Source organism: Ursus arctos, unplaced genomic scaffold (genome assembly GCF_023065955.2).
Source record: "Ursus arctos isolate Adak ecotype North America unplaced genomic scaffold, UrsArc2.0 scaffold_25, whole genome shotgun sequence".
Classification (NCBI taxonomy): Eukaryota; Metazoa; Chordata; class Mammalia; order Carnivora; family Ursidae; genus Ursus; species Ursus arctos.
In genome coordinates, this window is record NW_026622930.1 from 12,821,211 (window position 1) to 12,845,462 (window position 24,252).

General features: G+C 50.9%; 1 protein-coding gene across 9 annotated transcripts in view; it reads left to right on the forward strand.

Annotated features, from left to right (window-relative positions):
- TTC7B (tetratricopeptide repeat domain 7B) overlaps positions 1–24,252 on the forward strand; it is a 249,895-nt gene that overhangs the window by 7,750 nt on the left and 217,893 nt on the right. For 8 of the 9 annotated variants that reach the window (XM_026515458.3, XM_057318629.1, XM_057318630.1 and 5 more), the window contains exons 2-3: positions 14,820–14,974; positions 20,939–21,107. In XM_026515458.3, the coding sequence (XP_026371243.3) occupies positions 14,820–14,974; positions 20,939–21,107 (324 nt within the window). Of the gene's footprint in view, positions 1–14,819; positions 14,975–20,938; positions 21,108–24,252 lie in introns of those variants that run through there. The other variant, XM_057318633.1, reaches the window with a different exon arrangement.

The following is a 24,252-nucleotide window of genomic DNA, read 5'->3' on the forward strand; positions in this document are numbered from 1 at the left end:
CGAGTGACCTTGTGCACCTCACTTGATTCTCTGAAACCTTAGTTTTCTGGACTTCATGGGTATTAAAACAGTGCCAGCAGGGAACGAACAAACATTGCTTGAGCTTTTGCTGTGTGCCATGTTCTAGGCATAAACTTTTACATGGATCCCAGTTAATCATCACAACAACTGCATGAAGAACGGGGTCGAGAGTCATAATTCTTATTCAGGGATAAGTAGCCTGAGGTTTGGAGATGTTCATTGAGCTGGATTCTAACCCACTTTTAACTCTAGTTCCATTATTCTTTATACCAACAAATGGTTTTCTAAGCTTGTCGGATCAGAGTCACCATGTGGGCTTGTGGAGCCACATTCCTAGTGATTCTGATGCAGCAGGTCTGGGGCAGGGCCTGAGCTCCTACAGGCTTAACAAAGCTCCCACGTGATGCCAGTGCTGCCTGGACCCGCTCTGAGTAGCCCTGAACTAAGGGAACCTGGACATTATGGATTCCCAGACCGTTCCCGTGGGGTAGTGATTTCCCTGGTCCAAGATGGAGGCTGGAAATCTGCATTTTAAAATAGAGCCTTAGGTGAGTTGTGTGGTCAGGCAGGTCTGAAGCTGTGCCTTCAGCCATAATCTTTAGCATTTAATGAGTACCTCCTGTGTATGGGGCCTGCACCAGAAGAAACAGACCGACTGGGTCACCAGCCACAAGAAGCTTACGGCTCAGAGCTGTCACACAGTCTCTGGGCAGCTGAGTCACCTGGGGGCTGGTTAGCAACTCAGATTCCCAGGCTGGGCCCCAGTCCTGCTTCAGGAGGTCTTAGTGGGGTTGGAAGCAGGATTGTTAACTAGCATAGGTGATTATAGCATAGGAAGTTCCAGGACCAGATTTTAGATTGTCCAAGTGGTGGGACAGGAGTGTCACCCCCTAGCTTGAGCAGAACAATGACAGCGTTACTTATGAGGCTCCAGGGTGCTGCTGGGTTCCTGGGGCCAGAGCGCAGGGTGTGCTTGGGTGATGGTTGGTAAGGCCCGGCAGAGTGCCAGGAGGAGGATCTTGGGCAGAGCTGTGGCTTTGTCCCAGTTGGCCTGAGACGTCCTTGGGTTGAAGCAGTGAAAGTCCAGTGTCCCGGGACCCCCCTCAGCCTCGGGCCAGCAGGACCGTAGTTTACCCTGTTGGGCAGATGGACGTGTTTTCCGCAACAAGGAAAGGAACCTGGTGCAGGCGAAAGCAGTGAGCTATGTCCAGTGAGACGTGGGATTAGATCCTGGGTCTGGAGCTTACTGCCTGTCTGGCTGTGGGTACGTTGCTCAGCTTCCCCAAGCCTCCCTCTCTAGCTCCGAGGTTGTTCTGAGGAGGACAAGGGATAATGCGGTTACTTTCGGGCCAGCAATCATCCGAAGCAGCCTGCCTGAGTCAGGAGTACTGTGTATGGAAGGAGGGGAGGAAGGTCCGGAGGCTCAGCCCTTGGGGGGGGGGGGAGCAGGCAGGGTAACAGTCACATCAGTGATAGCAGAGCTGTGCAGCGGGGGGTGGGGTGGTGCTGAATTGTGACGGAGGCCCAGAGCTGATGGCAGTCACCGTTAGCCAGGTCCCAGAACTAGTCCATGCAGACCAGGGCCTCAGCTCGGGTCTGACAGACTCCCCAGTCCTCCTCCTGCAGCTGTTCATTCTGCACTTTCGTGTGGGGGTGCTGTGATGTGTATGGGGACACAACATCGAATGTGTCCGCTGAGCTGTCGGCCCCGTGAGAACTGGGCTTTTTTGCTGTTTTGTCCATTGCTGTATCTCCAGCACCAGCACATGTCTGACACACAGCAGGCCCTCAATTCATTGTTCAAAGAACAACTTGAGTTCTGCCCTTGAGGAGTTAACTTGGATTCATTTACTCATCAGACACCTACTGAGCACATACTAGGCGCCAGCCCCGGCCTGATGACCTGGAGTACGGTGACCATTAAGACCATCCTTATGCTCAAGTCGAGTACGTGGAGACCCGGCACATATGTGCTTGGGGCTGAGAATGGTGGAGGACAAGGGCGGTGGAGGTCCAGGGGAGGGAATGTCCACCTGAGGCACCGAGACTCTTGGTGTTGTCCCTCCGGTGACCGGATGGCCCTGCCTGCCTGGGGCTCTGGGTGAGTTCTGGCTGATGGATTGCTCTTCAATCTGACTGGATGTCCATGACCTGTGTCTCTTGTGCAACTGAAGGCTCAATGCTTGCCGAGTGGCCCTTCCCAGGGAGGGGTTCCAGGTGTCTCTGCTGCCTCTCCCTGTCCCTCCAATCTCCTCACACACGGGCTGGCTCAGCCCTGGGGCTGTGAGGTCTGCCTCCCTTGACTAACTGCCTTCTCTGCCCTTTACAGGTTCGAAGCCTGATGAGAAGCAGCTTTTTATTCTCAAGGAAGAAGTGTTGAGTTGATTAGGTGACATTGTGGGGCATGCTGAGCGCAGGGCCCTGCAGTAAATGCCTGTCCTTTCTCTGGCCCACTAGGCTAAGGGAATCAGCTCTCCACTGAGTCTTGGGCCTAGAGGCCTGGGAACATGGGTCCCTCAGGCCCTCTGCAGCTGTCCCATGGCCTGTGGTAGCCTCCTGCCTGCCTCTGCCTGACCCCACACCCCAGTTGTGGCATCTCCCTTCTGCCTAGACTCTCACTTGGAGAAATCCTACCTCACTGGGAGAAATTCCTGAGGCCGAGCTCAGACCTCACTTACTTCTTACAGTCTTCTGTGTTTGCCTGATGGTCTTTCCACCCCACCATGCCAGGACTCGATGGCTCCTAGCTCCCTCTAGACCATACTCTTTGAGGGCAGGGCATGGATTAGGGCTTTGAATCTTCAAGAGATGCTTGCTGACTCTGTGTGGGTGTGCATTTAACTTGTCTGTGTGGAGCTGGCTTCCTGAGAGAGCCATTTCCAAGCCTTCTGGGCTGGCCTGATAACATCCCCCTACCCGGCTAGAGTCATTTCCTGCCCTGCAGAGCCCTGGGGACAGGCCAGACCAACTCTAAGATGACTTTCAAGTTACCTTCTCTCTTATTAAACTAGGCATTTTGAGGGGGAAGTGTGTGTGTGTGTGCGTGCCTGTGCACATGCGTGTGCACATGTGTGTGCTCAACCAGTATACTTCTCTCTTCTGCCAGCGCAGTGGAAGAATTGTCTTCTGTTCCCACGTTTTACTCTCATCCTGTCCTTCCAGCTTCTGCATTGTGTGTGAACATGGGGAGGAGGCTTTGGCATGAAGCCTGGACTCCCAATTACCAAGATTTTCCCAGAATATCGTTTTTGCCAATTTCTTTGAGCTCCTTAATCCTTGACTTATGGCATCTTTACCTTTCAGTCAAGATCCAAATAGCAGGGCCTTGGAACTGGGTCATAATTTAAGCAAAGATAGTGGAGGGGGGACAACAGGCGCCTGGACGTAGAAGTGGGAAGGCCTGGGTCTCGGTCACCAGTCGTGCCCCAGCTATGTGCCAGGCGCCCCGGCAGGAGCTGAGTCTCCAGAGACTAAGGGACTTGTTTAGGTCCTGTCCATGAAAGGGAGACCCATTGACTGATTCACTCATTGCAGAAATATTTACAGAACACCTACCATGGCTAAGTCCTGGAGACAAGGCATGACTATGAGAGGGATAGGGTGGAGGTCAGAGCCAAGGGGGTGAAGTACAAGGATTTTGGCTTTCACTTTGGGTGAGAGGGGCGCCCCAGGAGGGTTTTGAGAAGCGGGGTGACATGACCTTCTCTTCTCCACCCTGCTGCTTGGCAGCGGCCCTACCGTGCTGACGCCTAGCCCTCTGCCTGCTCACATGTGCTGCCGAGCAGCTGCACGTCGTGGAGGAAGCCCTCGGCCTCGCTGGTCGTTTGCACTTGATGACCAGTGACCTCAGAGGCACTGCCACACTTCCTGCTCTCATGTACTCTTTCCCCTTCTTAGGCCTTTCGTCGGAATGCCATCCTGTCACTCCTAGCTCATGACCTGCTATGAACTTTACAGAGGACATAGAAGCAGTTAGGAAAGCCCCTTGTTTCCCACCACCGAGTGTGCCCGCTTTCCCTCCCGTCACTTGTACCGAGGCTCCAGCTCCTTTCCAGGCCTACAGCCCCTTCACCTTTGCTCAGAAGCCCTCTGTGCGCGCCTCCTCAGGACTTTGCGGCTGCTGTCATTTCTCCTCTCTTCTGGATCAATTCTCTGTTTCCCCGGTCATTCCCTCGAACATTCACAGACACGCTAGACTCTCCGGTAAAAACCTTCCCTAATCCCGCCTCCCTACTCACTGCCCAGCTCTCTGCGCTCAGCAAAGCCTCTTCAAAGAACCATTGTGTCCTCAGCCTGCTCCTTTGAGCTTGTAACCGCCCCCCCCCCCCCGCACACCCCGAGGCTTCCCATGTCAAGGTCACCCTCTGATGTGGCCTCCCTGTTGCCAAATCTAACGGTTATGTTTGTGTTCTTATCTTCCTCCATATTCCAGCTGCCCTTAACCCACTTGGCCACTCCTTCTTTCCGGAAACTTCTAATCTGTTTCTGTAACAAACATTGTCCTGGTTTCTTTAACTGGGTCCTTCCATTCACTCTCCTCCAGCTTTGAAGCCAGCCTTCATCCACCGACTTGGTTTCTCTTCTTGGGTATCAAGTGTTATTGAAGGGAGTCAGAACAGAACTCTTGGTTTTATTTCTGCTCACCTCAGTAAATGGCAAGAGGGTACCACTCTCCAGTCCAGTGTGCAGTCTCAAAGCTGAAAGTAAAGAATTTCTCTAGAATCCCTCTCCATTCCTCATCCCTCCTGCATTAGTTTCCCATTGCTGGTGTAACTAGTGTTCACACATTTACTGGCTTAAAATAATGCAGATGTGTTCTCTGGCAGTCCTGGAGGTCAGAAGTTAGAAATGGGTCTCATTTGGCTAAATCCAAGTGTCCGCAGGGCTGTCTTCCTTCTGGAGGCTTTCGGGAAGAATCCGTGCCCTGGTCTTTCCTGGCCTCTGTGGCTGCCCCCACATCTCCTCCTCCAACTCTGACCCGCCTACTTCCCTCTTCCAAGGACCCAGCACGCCCACCCACATAATCTAGGATAATCCTGTCTTAAGGTCTGTAATTTAATCACACCCGCAAATTCCTTTTTGCCATGTAAGGTGACATACTCATAGGTTCCAGCAACTAGGACACAGTAATCTCTGCGTTGTGGGGGGTATTATTCTGTCTGCCACACCTCCAGTTCAACCCATTAGTAAGTCTTGTTTATCTTACCTCCAAATTGTGTCCTCCCTCCACCTGTCTCTCCCTTTCTGCACTCTTTCTCACCTTTTCCCCTTGTCCCAGTGTCCGTCACCCCCCACTGGCCTCCCGCAGTGACCTTCCGACCATCCCTGCTGTCGCCTCGCCTGCTCCAGCCCCAAGTTCACTCTCCACACAGCAGACAGAGGGGTCTTTGCAAAACCTAAACCAGATCCCTTCACCCCTATTTGCACACTCCCCGCCCCGTCCAGAGGCTTCCAGGTGCACTTCGGAGGAAAGCCACACTGCTGACCGCAGTCTACGAGCGTGTTCACGGCTGTCCTTACCCACCTCTCTGACTACCCTGATCCGTCCCTGCCGCTTCAGCAACATGGCCCTCTTGCTGTTCCTCGAATGTGCCAGCTGTGTTCCCACCCCAGGGCCCCTGCATGGGCTGCAGAGTGCTCTTCCCTTAGATCTTTGCATGGCTGACTCTGTCTCATTGTGCAAGTCTCAAACTCCGACTCCTTGGAGACTCTGGCCCTGATCTAACAGCCCAGTCTCAAGTAGCCACCTGGTCACTCCCTGTCACGTCTCCCTGTTTTAACTCTCTGCTGATCTCTTACCACTAGCTGGCCTTTTTCTGGTTTGTCTCCCCTTCTGGAATGTAAGCAGCACAAGGGCAGAGACCCCTCTGTCTCCTTTGCTCCTGTCCGTGCCAGATGCTGGCAGGGCAGGTGCTAAATAAATGCAGGCTGGTGTGTGAATGTGCACAGCGCGGTGAGGAGCGTGGGGAACTCAGGAAAGCTGCTCCAAGGTCACCCTGTCATGCATCTCACACGATGCCTGGATTTTGGCAGGAGAAGGGAGGGAAGTACAACGTGTCCGGGCACCCTCAGGTGAGACAGATTGCCACGGCCGCGGAAGGATGTGGGGGGCCTGGAGAGTGTGCACACGGGAGGCTGGTGGCCCAGGGAGAGCTGGTGACAGGTTCTCAGTCATAACCGCAGACTCAGACCTCCTCCACCTGGCTCTGAGATGATGGGCCAGGTCATGTGACCCCCCTGTGGGTGACCAGATGAGGCATTCCAGAGTCAGAACACACTCCAACACGGGCCATTTTCTTTTCCTTGATGTTTTGTGCAGGTTACGAATGTATGTGATACTAAAAATCAAATAATACAAGAGAGAAAGGTAGCTTCCTTCCTGCGTCATCTCTGTGTCGTCCTGCTCGTCTCTATAGACGTAGCCACTCCGAAGAGGACTTTCCCGGGGGTCCTTTCGGAAATATTCAGCATGTCTGTAGATTCATTAGAAAGTGCATTGTCGGTTTTGTTTTTTTTACACACCGTAGTAACGTACCACACACCCCATTTTGTATCTCACTCTGACGTTGTTGACTATTGCTGTGTAACACACCATCCCAAACTCAGTGTCTGAAAACAGCCACCTTTTATTGTTTGTCACCGTTCTGGGCTTGCCAGGCTCACCCGTGCATGGGCCGCCAGCTGCGGGTCGACTCCGTGGCCGGGCTGCCCGCGGCTGGCTCGCTCACGTGGCGGGGCCTGGCGGAGACGACTCGGCTCTGTTCCCCGCGGCCTTTCTTAGACCCAGGCCCGCCCGGCCACGGGCTCAAGGTGGTCCCAGGGAAGCAAGCGGGAAGCAGTTGCCTAAGTCCGTTTCCCAGCTTGTGTGTGTCGGGTGTGCTACCGTCCTGTCAGTCAGGGCAAGTCCCGTGGCCCAGCCCAGGGTCAGTGTGAGCCGTCACAACATGTGGATTCAGGGAGGCATGAAGACCTGGGGCAGTGTATGCAGTCAGGCTACCACGGGTCTGGATGGAGATCCGTTTCCTTCGTGTAATGGACACATCCTGACCCATCACGTGGGGTGTAGCGTAGCTCATTGAACAGGTCCCCGGTGAGGCCCATCCAGGTGTGTTCCGTCCTTTGCTCTTAGCGCTAGGGCTGCGCGTAGCAAACATCCCTGTATGTGCCTCTTGGTGCCCGAGAGTGCATGCGTGTAGGGGAGGAGTTACTAAAACGGGGCTTTCTGGGTCGGGCGGTCTAGTACGTAAATCATTTTATAGATGTTGCTCAGTTGTCCTCTGCAGACACTCGTACCGATGACGTTCCCACCAACAGTGTCCAGCAGTGTCTGTGTTTCTGTCACTTTTTGGTGGCTAGGGGGGATGACAGGTACTGTGAGTGCTGGGGTACCTGTGACTTACAAGAAAAGAAGCTGGGTAAGTAAGGGGACGAAATTCACTGAGGTCGTGCTGAGACCAGGAGACGGTGAAGCTGGCTGTCTCTGCTGGGTGACAGAGGAGACGCTGAAGAACCGGCTCCTACTTGAATGGGGGTTTGTTTTTCCTCTTGGATCACAGCCACGGCAGGAATGGTTTGAATAGACCTAAATGCTTCCCAACTGACAAATCGCGGTTGTTGAGACCTTTTTTTTTTTTTTTTTTTTGGTATTGATATCAAGTACTCCCTGGAATAGAGTAGAAACCCTAAGCTTTTTCTTCTCCATCTGATCAAATCTCTGGGTGTCACCTATTTATCCTGTGAGTGAGAAGGCTGGGAGGAAGGGGCAGTCACCTCAAGCAGCAAAGGCTATAGCCCCCATCCCCCGCGTTTCGGGGGGATCAAGGAGGCCGAGGCCCGGCCAGGTATGGAGCTGGGCCAACCGCAGGACTCAGTGGACTGTCTGTTTGGAGATGGGGCACACACCAGAGTGCCCTGCCGGAGCTGATTCCCCATATTCTTCTCAGTGACAGTCCCCAGGAGTGGCCTCTGTTCGGCTTCAGGGTTTAGCTCCATGTAAGTTCCCGGGGAGCTGGTTTCTGCAGCCTCACTTAAGGCCTGAGAAATGCCCGAGGGAAAGGTAGAACGAGCCCTGGGCACCCCCGAGTCCCTCACTGCAGTCCGCTGAGTCCTAGCAGGTGGGCCAGGAAAGGGTCTCAGGAACGGCCTGCTCAGTCTGCAGCAGAAGGATGAAGTGGCTTGGCTGGGGTCACACGACTGGTTGGGAGGGAAGCTGGGCCCCTTTTCTGGATGCTGCTGTGCACATGCTAGGGCGACGGTGCTAGGAGATGGCCTGGGTTCCAAATCCCAGCTCCGGGATGGACTGGCTCTGCGACCTTTGACGCGTCGCTTCACCTCTTGTGCCTGGTTCCCCATCTGTGAGATGGAGGTGCTAACAGGTCCTAGCAGGGTTGGGAGGACTAATGGGATCATGTAAATGGCTTAGCCCACTGCACGGCATTTAGTAAGAGCCCAGCGTGGCTTGTCTAGTCATAAACGTTGCACAACATTCTTATCTTCCTGCTGGATTGCAGGCCTCTTGAGCACAGGGCTTGTGTCTCACAGAGCTTTCTGACCTCATTAGATCCGACACAACCGGTCTGGGAAATAGCAAGTCCAAAACGAATGGCAGTGACAGGAACGCTAACTCACATCTATTCAGCCCCTGCTTTGTACTCTATGCATTACATACATTGGGTCTTAGCCTCACAGTAGCCAGGGGAGGAAACTAAGGTTCAGAGAGGTTAATTAACTTGCCCAGTGCCACACAGCTAGTAAGCAACAGAGCTGTTATTAAGCCTAGGGGCTGCCTGAGGCCAGAGCTCTGTCCTCCACCTTGTAATCCTGGGCTTTTGCCCTCTGGAAAGTACACACCTGGCCCCACTCTGCAGTCCTGCTGCTCCACCTGCAGTGTGGAATGCCTGGCTGCTCCCTACCCTGTGCCTGGTGAGTGTGAGTAGGCGAATGACTGGGGGAGAGATACTCAGATTTAAGTCTTTCATGAGGCAGAGTCCTGATCTAAGGGTCCCCTGTTCCTGTGGGGCAGCCGGAAACTGTCAAGGCAATCAGAGAACTCACCTGGTTTGCTACCCACTTCTCAGGGATCCCTTTTCTCTGTGGTCCCACATCCAGTGTCGTGAGAATTGTTTTTTCATATGTTCCGTCTTGTGTTTGTGGTTATTTTATACAGGAGGGTAAATTTGTTCCATCTTGGCTGAAAGCGAAAGTTCTATTTTTATCTTTTTATCCTCTTTTATTTCATACTTAATTCTTTAATCCAGCTGGAATTAATTTTCTTATATGCCCCGAGGTGCCTTTTTTTCCCTTGCACCTCACTAGCCTAGCGTGTAAGCGGACACACTGTAGGCAGTAACGGCTGGCTAGGTGACCTTTTTTGTCACTTGTGGGCTCTGAATTGGGAACCCATAGGTCCTTGACAAGAGCGGCCAGCGCTGTGGAGTGTCAGTCGGGCTGCTAAGCTCCTGCCTCATGAAGACGGAAACTTGTAGCCTCTGTGTGATTTCTCCGGCATGAGTTCATGGATGTTTTTCAGATCTTTGCCCTCCTGGTTGGGAGCATAAGTGGTAGGGAAGTCACCTTTTTCGAAGGAGAGCAAAGAAAATGTAGTTTGCTTGGGAGATTCATTGGAGCCTGAAAATGTTTAAAATTGCACAAGTGATTTTGCAGCCACGGTGCTAATTTCCAATTGGAATGTAAGCTCTTTGCTCGGAGTGCTCGGCTCCTTCCAGACCTGAGGAGCTGATCCTTGCCTGCCTGGCAGGAAACTCCCAACTGTGGCCATCTTCCTCTCTCTGCCCTTCATGGTTCAGCTCTAACAAATTACTTGGAGTTCCCCCAAACAATGAGGCTGTGTCCTGTCTTTGCATATTCTGTTTCTGCTGCTTCAAAGATCTTTCCCCACATTTTCCATCTTGTAAACATGTACCTGTAACATTCTTGGTGAAGGCTTTGTCTCCTCCTCCACCACCGGGACCGTGCACATCTCAGTAGAGCTGCAGCTTGCAGGGTGGTGCTGAAGGACTAGAACTTCTGTGAGGGGAGGGACTGTGTCTTCTCATTCTGCTCAAAGCCTCTTCCTCTCAGCTGAACCTTTCCCAGAGCCCACCCAGTTGTTCTGTTAGAGCTGGGCTCTCTGCACATCTTAGCAGCAAGACTCTGGTGTGTTCCCCCAGTATCGGGAGATCAAGGAACTAAAAGGCTATGAATCTTACAAAGCACTAAGGTGGTAGTTTTATACTTCCCTTTATATATAGTCCTTTGTTTAAATATTTTCGCAAGCCTAGGATGTAAAGCCAGCGAAACAGGAGAGGTGATGTCAGGGTGTTGTACCAAAGCCTTCATTTGGGTTCTGTGGGATTCCTTCTAGACATGAGGGACTCTGGGAATGCGTATTGATTGGTCAGGTGTTCTCAGATAGCAGTTCTCAACTTAAAGCCTGTTTGGTGGTGGGGAGATCTAGCCAGGATAACAGTTTGGCCACTGTCACTAAGGTCAGAGTAACAGCGACTAAAGCAATAGCAAGGTAGAAGTTAGTGTTTCTCTCTCGTGTAATAATTGATCATAAGCGGTCCAGGGCTCAGGGGCGGCTCCTGGGTGTTGGAGACCAAGGCTCCTAATGTTGTGCTGCTCCGGGATCCTCAGTAGATGGCTTCCATCTTGAGGACCAGAATGGATGCTCCATTTTCCACCAGCACAGACTCATCCCAGCTAATGGGGTAGGGTGAAGAGGAGCTGGAGGGTAAGCTCATTCCCTGGAAGGGCCCAGCAAGAGAAGCTGCATGCAATACTTCTGTTCACATCCCACTGGCCATAACTTAGTCACGTGGCAGCATCCAGCTCCCAGGGAGCCTGGGAAGTAGTCTTTACCTTGGCAGCTATGTGCACTGATAAAACTCAGGGACTCTAATACTAAAGGAAGAAGGGGAGAATGAATATTTGGGGACGACTGGCAGATTGTGCCACAGGCAGGACCAGGCCTAACACTGGAGGGTAGAGTCCAAGTGCCTTGGCCTATCATTGAACTAATTCACCACTTATTGAGCACTGACTCTATGCCAAACATTGTGCTCAGCTCTGAGACTAAAAAGTAAATAATACACAGATTCTTCCTTCAGGTATCTCATTACAGTCTGGAAGGGGCAGATATGAAAACACCTAGGTTGGGCTGCTCGACGTTCCTGGGGCAGCTGAGGGTGGCTTGGGATAGGGCATGTGTAGGGAGAGTTGGACAGCGCTTTTTTTTTTTTTTACTTTATCAAGTAATGGTGGATGGTGGTCTCAGCGTTCTGAGTCATCCCGAAGGCGTGGAGGAGGTTCATGGGGCTGCGTGTGGAGAACTGCCTGTGGAAACTGCCAGGACCTGTTTTCTGTGGGAATGGTGCTGAGCGGGGAGAAGGGAACCGTTAGTCCCATGATCTGCTCCCCACTTGAGTCTCCATTCTTGTCCCCTCACTCACCCACACTCTCTTCTCTGGCCACTTGGTCCGATGTGTTTTTGCCTTCACACTTTTCTTATGTTCTGCTGTTCCCTCAGCCTGGTTTGACCTTCCCGGTATTGTTTGCCAGTCCAGATCCTACTCATCCTGCGAGGTCTAGTTGAGAGGTACGGCAGTCCACGCCACAGCATTTCCCTCACTGAGAACTCATCAGCTCTCATCCACAGTCTTGCTATGGTCGTGGTATTGTTCCCATTTCATAAGTGGAGGCTGGGGGCGCCTGGGTGGCACAGCGGTTAAGCGTCTGCCTTCGGCTCAGGGCGTGATCCCGGCGTTCCAGGATCAAGCCCCACATCGGGCTCCTCTGCTATGAGCCTGCTTCTTCCTCTCCCACTCCCCCTGCTTGTGTTCCCTCTCTCGCTGGCTGTCTCTATCTCTGTCCAATAAATAAATAAAATCTTTAAAAAAAAAAAAAACAAGTGGAGGCTGGTGCTTCAAGAGGGTAAGCGATGTGCCCCCCGGTCACACAGCTAGAAAGAGGTGGCAGCAGCAGAGGGCCCAATCTGCTGTCCTTTCTGCTTGTTGGCCTGGGGATTCTGCTCTGCGCAGCCGTTTTCAGCTACAAGGTCAGAGGAGCCCGAGGCAGGGAGGTAATTGGAGTGGGGGGAATAATTGGGGGTAATGTGGAGAGAGGAATCTTCAGCTCAGATGTACAGAGGTGCTTTCTTAGAATTGCACCCCCAAAACACCAAGGCTAAATCCTAAGGCCACAGGCACAGTGTGACAAACTGGGATTTATATCTGTGACTCTGAATCTCTTGTTATTTTATTTTTTTGGAAATGTAAAATCTACAGAAAAGAAAGTCAATGTATGCTAATAGTCTCACCACTCAGAAATACCCACCATTAATGTCCCAAGATAGATACTTCCAGTTTTTAAAGAATAGTCGCAGTTTTTCCTAAAAGTAATATGAAATGATTCTGATCAATAAAAATAATTGAAACTGCAAAGATGAGAGTGAAAAAAATTATCCCAAATCCTATCATTCAGAAATTTTTATTACTTATTCTTAAGTGATGCTCATTCTAGACATCTTTTTAGGGAAACAGACAGAATAAAGATAAATAGGCATACTTATGAACTGTGATCACACTCCCGTCCCACATCATAGCCATTAGCCACGGGTAGCTGCTGACCGCTTGAAATGTGGCTGGTTCGAGTTGAGATGTGTCATAAGTGCAAAGCACACACTAGATTTGGAAAACTTTTTTTTTTTTAAAGTCAGCTCTACGCCCAACATGGGGCTTGAACTCATGACCCCGAGATCAAGGGTCACATGCCCTACTGACTGAGCCAGCCAGGCGCCCCTAGATTTGGAAAACTTAATACGAAACAGAATATAAAACATGTTGATAATTAAAAAATATGGATTGCTTGTTAAACTAACAATATTTTGTATATATTGAGTTAAATAAAAGATGTTATCAAAATTAATTTCACCTGTTTCTTTTTCCTTTTTTAACGTAGCTAGTGCAACTTTTAAAATAACACGTGGCTTGCATCCCTATCTGTTGGGCAGCGGCTATTTTAAAAATAAAGTATTAATAAATACTGATGGGAAGAAGGAAACGAAAGTGAATCTGAGGGAATTGTTGAGCTCCAGATAAATGCTTTACCATGTGGCATCGTTTCCTGAAAGAGTGCAGTAAAGTTTTAAAAAGATTGGAGTCATGGTTTTTTCTTTAAGCATGTATTATCTTGTTTTGAAAGATGGTGCTCCGAAGCACCTCCCAATTTTGGTATGTTGTCGTGTTTGCATTGTGTTGGCTTATAGCAGTCCTGCTCTGTTCGGTAGCTAATTCTTGTAGGCATTTAGTATTCTATATGTAAATGTTCTGATCCTCACTGTCAGGCCTTTGCCCACACATCCTTCATCCCTGAGCCCTGGATTTCTTTATTAGCTGCATTTCATTCTCACGAAGGGCTCATGCTTCTGGGAGGAGGCTGCTTGCTGCTCTCTCACCCGACCGGTGTTGCGGGCAGCCCCAGGCCCCTTGGCTAACGTTGTGTGTCCCCGTGCCCTCTGCAGATATCGCTGCACTGTCTTCTGCTCTAGGACGCTGCTGTGGGTCCTGCCTGGCGTTCCCCTCATCTTGTAGGCAATTTGCTTTTCCTTCTTGGACAATGTAGAGAATTCTTGAGTTCTGTAATTTAACTCAGCCCGGGTCTGCTGTGGCTTGGCCCATGCCAGGACCCTAGGTCTCATCTCTAAGAAACTGTTTCAGGCTTCCTGGTACGCAGAGGCAGTGCTGAGAACTTCAGATTTAGCAGATTTGGGTCACTGGCCAGAGGACTGAGAAGGCTCTCCTTATAGCTCACTGCCTTCAGGGGACCTACCGCTCAGAATCTCAGTGCGTGCTCCGTGACTTTCTCTTGAGTTAATTTTAGATTACCTAAATAATAGGCAAATCTGTTCTCCTTTCTGGGACTGGAAGGTTCAAGATAAAACTAAAGTCCATTTTGGCCCCTACCTCCAGTTGAGGTCCTCCCCACTCTGCAACCCAGTGGTAGCTACAATCACGGATTTGAGGTATATCCTTCCAGACCTTTTACGCTGTGCTTATATTTTAATACAATTAGGTCCCGTCCCATCACAGAAGAAATAGGTTGTGCTCAGGCTGGTGTATGAATTGTTCTGGGTTTATTCAGAACATCTAGATGTGAGGGTTCCCAAGAGCTACTTCTGGAGTGAGCTCTTCATTCTAATTAACAAGCCAACATGCACCGTAGCGAAATCGTAACTGTAAGTAGTGTGCTCTTAGGAGTAAAACCTTCATCTAGACGTTGCTAGTTGTCAGTGTCTGTATAGCTCCGACTTCTAGGCAGAAACGGACTGCATGCCTTCAGGTCATTTTGACACAAACTCGTTTTAAGAATCTGTACGAGACAAAGTGCCAGCTCACATCCATGCGTAAGACCGCAGAACACAAAAGAGCTAGGAGATTTCACTGCGTCAGTCTTGGAAAATACACAGTATTCGTTTATACAGATCATGCTGAAAAATAGCATAAGACAGCTGTGTTTTTCCACTGAACCCGCGCTCTCTCCATGTTAATATATATCTAGTCTTTCTAGACTCAATAAATGCGTTACCACCTGTCTGCCTACAAACTCTGGAACATTATTAATGATCAGAATTCACCTAAGTTCGTGCCCATTTGGACTCCATCGAAGGCTGTGAAGTTCCAGAAGGGCCTTGCTGGGGGCACGGAGCAAGGGTGTGGTGGTCTCGAGGTCCCCAGGGGGCTTCCCAGCACACAGACCGTTCCAGGCTCCCATTGAGCCTCTCACTTTGTTCTTTGCAGATGACATGGCAGAGCTCCTCCTCGGGGAGTCGAAGCTAGAGCAGTCCCTGAAGGAACACCCCCTGCGGCAGGGGGCCAGTCCCCGAGGCCCCAGGCCCCAGCTGACCGAGGTCCGCAAGCATCTGACCGCCGCCCTGGACCGAGGGAACCTAAAGGTACTGAGGGTCTCTGAGCCGAGGGGGGCAGTGGGTGATGCTTGTCCCACCTCCTCCAGGCAGTGAGCCGTGGGGAAGGATGGCTTGCAATGGGACCAGGTAGTGTTCGGAGCGCACGGGCACGCTGCCACGGTGCGGCTTCTAGAAGCAGGCCCACTCACCGTGTGATCGGTGTGTTGGCCCCTCAGCCAGCTGACTACCTTATGGGGGCTTCCAGCTCACTAGGGTCTCTCTGGTGAGTCTTCAGTGACAAGATATTCTGAAGAATCTTCTCCAAGTGTTGTATGTGGCCCAGAGCTCAACCTGACACCTTGGCCCAGGAGTGCCATTTACCTCACAATTCCTGCCTGAAATATGCAGCTCCTGAATGTCCCCAGGCGCCTGCGGCCCAGAACTGTGTGGGGCTCCTCCTGGCGAGCGCAGGCCTGGTGCTTTGGTGTGGGAGGCAGCCGGGACCAGATCGGTCCTCCGCCTGAGCCAACAGCCCTAACCCTCGTGGCCCAGGAGACCTTAAGCACTACCCTTCTGCTCCTCCCCTGCCCTGTCTTCCCGTCTCTAGACTCAGCTTTCCCTCTCACCACAAATTGCTTCCTTTGAATCTCCTTTCCTCTCAGTTTCGCTCCCCCTGCCTCGCCTCCCCCCACACCCATTAGCTTACTTACTGGGCTTGAGCTCTTCCCCGCCCTGAGGGCTGGCTCTTCCTGCTCTTCTGAGGTCACGCTCCTCCAGGTAGCTGACTGCACCCAGCCCCAGGCCCATCAGCTTCTTCAGCTGCGGTCCTGCTGTTGTGCAACCCCCACCATTATCTCGTCTCCAGAACTTTTCTATCATCCCAGACAGAAACTGTCTATGCATGAGCCTCCAACTCTCCATCCCCCCGCGCCCCCGCTCCCGGCAACCCCTAGATTTTCTGTTTCTGTCATTCTGGCTGCTCCAGATCCCGCACATAAGCGGAATTGTAGAGTATTTGTCTTTTATGACTGGCTTATTTCATTAACATGATGTCCTCAGGGTTCATCCATGTTGTAGCATGTGTGAGAATTCCCTTCCTTTTTTAGGCTGGGTAATACCCACTCTAAGTTTATACTGCATTTTGTTTATTCATCCGTCAGTGGCCGCTGAGGCTGCTTCTGCCTTTTGGTACTTGGAATAATGTTGTTATAATACAGACGTTTTTTTTTTTTGTTTGTTTGTTTTTTTTTTTTAGAGAGGTGGGGAGAGAGGGAGGGAGAGAGAGAGGAAAGGCAGAGGGAGAGGCGGAGAGAGAATCTTAAGCAGTCTCCATGCCCAGCACAGAGCCTGACGTGGGGCTTGAACTCACAACTCTGAGATCATGCCCTGAGCCGAAATCAAGAGTTGGATACTTAACTGACTGAGCCACCCAGGCGCCCCGAATAATGCTGCAATGAATGTGGGTTCAAAATATCTCTTCCAGATCTTGCTTTCAGTTCTTTTGGGCATATACCCAAAAGTGGAATTGCTGAATCATATGGTAATTCTATGTTTGATTTTTTAAGGAACCTCTGTACTATTTTCCATAGCAGCTGCACCGTTTTACATTCTCATCAACACTGAGTTCCAATTTCACCACATCCTTGCCAGCATTTTTTATTTTCTGTTTGGGGTATTGTTTTGGTTTGGGGTGGTAGCCATCCTAACGGTTTTGAGGTGGTATCTCATTGCGGTTTTGATTTGCATCCCCCTGATGATCAGGGATGTTGAGCACCTGTTTGTGTGCTTATTGGCCATTTGTCTGTCTTCTTCGGAGAAATAGCTATTTAAGTGCTTTGCCCATATTTTATTTGGGTTGGGCTTTTTGTTGTTCAGTTGTATCTCTTTGCCTTTAACCTTGATGACCCCCCCCTCCCACCTCAGAGCCCTCCAGGGCTACTCCTTTGGACTTTACTCTCACGTTTGTGTACGTTCCCTCCCTAGTGAAGCCATGTTTTGCTTAGCTTTACCTTCTGTATCTGTTTTGGAAGCTTGTGCCTTTTCCCAAATTGCTGTGTGACCCCAAGGAGGCCACTTCCCTCTCTGGGGCTTAGTTTCTGTCAGTTTGAATACGGTGGGCTGTTGGAGGGGTGAGCTTGGACCCTCCCAGCTCCTAGATATTCCAAGCCTGTGAGGTTTCATTCCTTCCTCCTTCCTGTCCTTCCTCCTTGTCCTCTGGTCACCTCCTTGGCCCTGGAGCATTTGGAGGCCTGGGCAATATCTGTGTAAGTGAGTGTTAGTGTTTGTCAGTTACGCGGCTGCAGGCTTCTGGAAATGCTGGCAGAAAGCCTCCCTTTTAAAAGGCCTTTGTCTCCACTGGACACAGCTCCAGGCTCCTCAGGCTGGCTTGAGAGCATCAGTTAATTTTTTCAATTTTATTTTTTTAAAGATTTTATTTATTTATTTTACAGATAGAAAGAGTGAGCAGGGGTGGAGGGAGGAGCAGAAGGAGAGGGAGAGGGACAAGCAGACTCCATACTGAGCACAGAGCCTGACGCAGGGCTCGATCCCACGACCCCGAGATCATGACCTCAGCTGAAATCAAGAGTCAGACGCTTAACTGACTGAACCGCCCAGGCGCCCTGTGCATCACTTGAGTATAGGAAGGTCAGTTTACTAAGCACTTGGTGTGCTTTTGGACCTTTAAAAACACATGTTCTCTCTTTCCCTGTTTCTTTCAAAGGGCCATGCCACACTTCTCTTCAGAGTCAGTTCGTGACACTCGTCGGTCTTTATCAGTGAGAACGGGTAGAGGGACAGTGGACTCGTGGGCTGTGCTTCCCAGTGACAGCTGTCATACTCAAGCATCCCTTCAAGAGGCACAAGGGGTGGCTGTGTGCTAGGGGAGAAAGGTTGAGGATCATGCTCCAGGCCTGATATCTGCTAGTTTCTTACCCCCTTCCAGATCCCTAGTTTCATTGTGAAAAATTATCCTTCTGGTTTACCAGGTACTGAGGGGCTTTGCTTTTCCACCCAGTGTAGTAGTAAGAACATGGAATTTCAAGTTAGAATTCCTGAGTTTGTGTTCCAGTTCTAGATTTATAAGCTGTGTGGTTCGGCAAAGCTACTTACCCTCTCTGAGCTTCACGTTTCTCATCCGTAAGTGTAGTTAGCTCAGGGTGGTCTTGAGGCTCAGATGTGGAAGCAACTGCGATTTTATTGGTTCTACCTAGAGAGCTTTTTCTCCTGTGGCCATTTTTTTAGCTTCCTCTACCCTATAAAGAATATTCCAAAGTCGCCCAGCTTTTGCACGGGAGTGTCGCCCCAATAACTGGCTACCATGAAACTCGTTCTCTTCTTGACCTTAAATCAGCGCACCTCCGGTGGGGCGCTTGCGCAAGCCCAGTGCAGACAGCGTGCCCACAAAACACATGTGGATTGAGACAGGAAGGACCAGAGCAAGGTAGCAGTGTGGTGGGGCAGAGGGAACCTGGCCTGGGAGTCAGGAGACCTGCTTCTGAGTCAAGTCAAGAAAACCGTGTTTCTCATGGGCAGGGCAGCACAAGCACTGTGCCGGGGCGGGTCTCCCTTCCCCTGCAGCGGGCAGCCTCCGTGTGGTGTTGCCGACTAAAGTGCCTCAGCAAGGCTCTCCCAGTGCGTCCAAACTGTGCCTTTGCACTTTGGAATTTTGTTCAGACTCCTGCATTTTTTCCATTTGGCCTTGTAGTTTACTTATCTTAAAAAAAAAAAAAAAAAAAAAAACTTAAAAATTTTTTTCATGTTGAATTTAAAAATCTTTTTCTTTTGGTGAGATATTATCTAACACAAGCTTTGCCATCACAACCATCTTTAAGTGTACAGTTCAGTGGCATTAGATAGATCCACACCGTCGTGCGGCCACCACCGTCCATCCCAGACAAGCTCTGTGCCTGGTAAACACTAACTTCTGCTCCCCTCCCCCTTCCGTTTGCTTTTAAGCCAGTGGTCCCAGGGCTGGAGGGCTTAAGGTAGGAAGGAAGACGCAGCCTTGTATGCCAGGAAGCCTTTTCTTTGGGTGGAGAACCTCTGTGGTGGGTCTTTTTTTCATAGCTCTTTTTCTCTTTTCTTAAGTCTGCTTTGATTTCTCTGTTTGCAAATATAATTCTAATTTCTTGCATTGGTCTCTCTCTCTCTCTTTCTCTTTGGGGCCATGCAAACCCCCCCTTTTTTTGTTCCTTTCCGGGTGCCTGGCTGGCTTAGTCAGTAGAGCCTGCCATTCTTAATCGTAGGGTGATGAGTTCAAGCCCCAGGTTGGGCATGGAGCCTACTTAAAAAATAATAATAATAAAATTTAATTAAAAAAAAAGCCCTTTTCCTCCCTTCGTTTCCTTTGCCCGTTTTGCCTGTTGCCCCGTCTCCCTTTCAAGAAATACTTTATGATTTCACTTATATGTGGAATCTAAAAAGTAAGACAAATGAGTAAACAGACAAACAAAAAACAGAAACAGACCCATAAATACAGAGTACAAACTGATGGTTGCCGGGGTGGGGGGTTGGTGGTGGGCACAGTAGGTGAAGGGGAGCAGGAGATGCAGTTACGGGATGAATAAGTCCTGGGGATAAAAGGCGCAGCATAGGGAATATAGTCAATGGTGTCTTAACAGCTTTGTGTGGTGACGGATGGTAGCTACGCTTGCGGTGAGCACAACATAGCGTACGGAGTTGTCCGCTATGTCATACACCTGAAGAGTATGTGACATTGTGTGTCAGCTATACTCAAATAAAGAAAAAAAAAAAAAGCAAGAAAGAAATGCCTGGAAGCTGACAATCCCGGCAGACAGCTGCTTTGCCGTGCTCTGGCTAGTTACCTGCACATTGCCCACCCTATCACTGTTCCAGGGTACAGAACAGTGCAGCTTCCTGGCGTGCTTCTGTAAGCGGGAAAATCTAGCCTTGCATAGCTTGGGTTCCAAGGAACAGGCCTGTGAGAGGGTGATAAATCTGTTTCCTTATATAGCAGGCTGGGCTGTCTCCTCTTTTCCTGCTGCTGAGTGCTGACCGGGGAGAAGGGCAGAGGATGAGGCTGGTGGGTGTGGACTGGGAAAGCCAACCTCTCCTGCCTGGAGAGGAATGAGGACCCATCAGAGGATGGCTAGAGCTTGCAGCCTCTGTGGGGGGGACCAGGGCTCAGTCACCTTACCGAGCAGGAATGGCTCAGTGGGAAAAGTTCACCCCTAGAAAGAAAGCAAGTCCTGGGTGTTGCACCAATTTAGAAAACCTCTCTCTTTGGGTTATTTGGGTTACAGTCTTGTGGCACACCCCCAGTGCAGCCGACAGGGCGCACCAGGATGCCCTTTTTTGAGACAGGTGCTTGTATGTTTTGTTCATAAATCATCCCTTCCGTTCTTGGCCCAGCACAGCCAAGCACGCGGGCCTGTGGGGAGCCTCAGGGTTCTGTTTTGTTTTGTTTCATAGCAGCTTTCTTGAAGTAGAGTTCATATGCCATACAATTTACCCATTTAGAATGTACAATTCAGTGGTTTCAGACTCGTGCAATCATTACCCTATTTTAGAACATTTTCATCACCCCCAAAATAAACCCTTACCCATTAGCAGTCACCTGCCAGCCTCCCATCCTCCAGCCTAGGCAAACACACTGATCTACTTTCTGCCTTTATAGATTTGACCACTCAGACCATTTCCTATACATGGAAGCATACAACATGTAGCCTTTTGTGATTGGCTTTTCCACCTGCCATAATATTTCTGAGGTCCATCCCTGTTGAAGCGTGGGGCAGTGTTTCCTTCCTCATTGTGGCTGGGTAATATTCCACTGTGAGGCCAGACCACGTTTGCCTTACCCATTCATTAGTCGATGGGCATTTGGGTTGTTGCTACTCCCAGGGCCATGGCGAACAGTACCGCTGTGAACATTGGTGTGTGCATTCTTGTGTGGAGAGCCCCAAGGTGTGGTGGCAGCAGGTGGCGGGCCCCCGAGGGAGCATTACTCATAGCATCGTAGGAAAATGTTTTTCTCTCTCCTTTTCCTTCTAGTCAGAGTTCCTACAAGAATCCAATCTGATCATGGCCAAGTTGAATTATGTTGAAGGAGATTATAAGGAGGCTCTCAACATCTATGCCCGGGTGGGCCTCGATGACCTGCCGCTGACAGCCGTCCCTCCCTACAGGCTGCGCATGATTGCGGAAGCCTACGCCACCAAAGGTGAGCCCGCGCTTTCCTGCCCGGGAGGCTGTCCCCCAGGGCCACGCTGCGTGGAGCCCACAGGCCGACCCTGTGCCCTGGGCCAGTGCCTCCACATGGTGTGGGCCCTGCCACACACTGTTCCCTCTGACCCTCAGTTCTTCAGTTACCCATGAAATAAACGAGGGCCAAACGTGTCAGTAAAGGGTCCTGATAACTAATATGCAATGAAAGCAGGGATTTTTTTTTTTGGTAATTAAGATATGGCCCAGCACATGCCAGGAATCTTGTCATATGGCTACTTGGCCACTTGGCCACGTGGCTGACCAGTTTTATTAATTAATGCCGCCTCTGGGCTAATTGAATTAAGGCTGATTGGTCCCTGCATATGGCAGTCACTGTAACAGTCAGTCATCCAGGGTTTAGCTGTGTGCCTATGGACTCTGGGGCTGGAAGGAAGTGTAAATGTCAGCCTGGTTGCGAAGAAGGAGCTTGTAATCCCATGTGAGAGAATGCAGTCCCATGGAAGGGAAAATGACAGATGCAGGACACGCACATCGTTTGACCTTTCCAAGCTGCCACTTCCTAGTCTGTGAAATGGGTATAACCACATTCACGTCATAGATTTAGTCTAAGGATTCAGTCAAATAACGTATGTAAAGCAGTGACCACAGTACCTGGTGCATACTAAATGCTTATCAAATAATATTTTAAAATATCAGCCTCAAACAAGGCAGCAGATGGTAAAAGTCGGGCACGGCTAACAGCTTTTTAGAGATAAGAGAGGTCATACCGGGGCACAGGGCCAGGAGGAGGAGGGACACTTTGAATATGAAAGGCCACAGTAAGAACAGGAGCATTAGAAGCAGCTCCTCTCCCTCCTGCCACCTACTGTCCAAACCATGCATTGTGACTGACGGTGGCCAGCACGGAGGCCAGGGCCCTGGTCACCAGTGTGCTGTCAGCCATCTTAACTGGGTTGTCCTGCGCAATGGTGAACAAAGACCCAGCCTGAGGCACACTTAAGAGCTTTGTATCAGGGGTGACATATTCCACCAGCTCCCTGGGGAACCTCAAGTACTACCAGGTTCATCTAATTCATCTTTTAAACATCCCTGCGGGCCGGGGAAAGACGCTGTCACTCTTGACCGGGCACTCTGGCCCTTTAGCGGGCACCATCTTGTGAGGCTGTTGGAGGGGGTCCTGGGGTGTGTGCCACGCAGCTGCCCCCTTCTTCGTGGTGCCTGCTCTGTCACCTCACATGCCTTGGGCTTATGGGAGTTTGTGTGTGATTTGGGGCCAGAAATGATATCCTGCAAGGACAGCAAACCTTCATCGGGCAGTTTCCGGTCACCCGGGGCCCAGTGGGTTGTCGTCAGGGGTGTTTTGCTAGTTGAGGATGGGGGATGGCTCTGGGGCCTGCTTCGCAGCAAGAGCTCAGGCCCTCGTATCCGCTCTAAGACGGGCTGGTGATGGCAGGCCATCTTCAGAGGGCACGGCCCGCTCAGCCTCCTGCAAGGAGGATAGGAGATGTCACTGGGTCTAGGCCTGCATCATACGTGGTTAGCAGTGGGCCCCTAGCCATGGTGCTCGGGCTCTTGGCTCGTGGGACACGCTGGCTGGCTCCTGGGAGACCTGGCCCTGGCTGGCTTCCGTGGGCACACACAGCAGCACACACGTACAGGAGAGGGAAGGATCGCTTTTGCCAGAGGAAGTGGCCCGCAGCCCAGGAGGCCCCAGCCCCGAGCCGGCGCCGGCCAGGTGAGAGGCAGTGGAGTGGTTGTTCTGAGCAGCAGCGCCCAGCCGTCTGCCAGTCCAGCTCCCACCGCCGTCGCGTACTGGCTCTGCGCCTCGGTTTCCCCCTCTCTCCAGCTCTCCTTGGGTTATCGTGAAGATTATAGGAGATCAGACGTATCAAATGCCTGGTGCACAGCGACCACGATCTAAACATTTGTGTAAAAGTTAAGTGTTCCGTGGGGGCAGCACAGGAAGTGACTTAGAGTAACTGAAAAATTGTCCCTTTAATTTGTGGAGATGCCCGAAGACAAGCCAGTTCAAGAGGCTCTTGGTCCTAACTCTGTGTAGCAGCACTCTTTGGTGGTTCTTTCTTCTTCAAGGTCCTTGAGAAGGTTTCAGGAGAGACTGTGGACAAGTACTCCATGAAAGCTAGCGTATGTTCTCTTCTCTCCGTTGTGAACCGCGAGCCTGCAGGTGCCTGACACGGGGCTGGTGTCGTCAGCTCAGCGTTGCCAGCACTTTTCAGTTAGTTGCTGACATTTCCAGATTGGGACCATCCAGTTAAAAATTTGGCTTTCTGGCTTCTTCGGGAAGAAAGGAAGGGCTGTCCCCCGAGGCCCCCCGGGCTGAGCGCCCAGCGCGCACCTCTCCCCTGGCAACTGCACGCTGCTGGAGGTGGTGGAGCTGGCCTTTAACGGGTCAGCTGAACTTTTCCACGGGCTCCGGAGGTCTGACAGGACCAGAGCTTTCAGCCAGAGCCCGGAAGAATCACTGCACTCCCACATCTGCTCTTCCAGCCACAGCTGCGAGCTTTTCCCCAGGTCAGCTCACGTTAGCCTCGGCTTATTGGGAATCCATAGCCAACATCATTCAGTTACCAGTTAAGGCTCTGCTGTCTCTTAAATCCTCCAAACCTGCAATTTACAGTCAAAGGAAATGAGACTGGGCGAGGTGACTGGAATGCCCACAATGTGCCCTTTATTTGGGTATCTCAGCCAGTCTTCACCACCACCCTATGAGGTGGCCTCTATTATTTTTTCCATTTTACAGATGAGCAAACTGAGGCACAGGGAGGCTAGATAAGCTGCCCAGGGTCCCAAAGCCAGGAAGTGGTTGAGCCAGAGCCCACGCTCACCTAGTGAGAGACAGAAGGGGCCTCAGTATGAAGCCATGTACTTAACCATTCTGCTCTAATGGCATGTGGATCAGAGCACGCTTGGGCCAGGTGAGGTTTCCTCATGTAGAAAACATTCACATCACTAGAGGACACTCTTGATTTGCACATAGACCCCACTTGGCAGCCTCACCTTCCTTGTTCCTCCACCTTAATTCCTGCTCCTTGCCCAGATTTCTTCCCGTAAATTCTATGCCTCCAGCTCACATGTCCTGTCTTCTCTGATGGCCTCTGGGACTCACCTGTTCAGAGTTA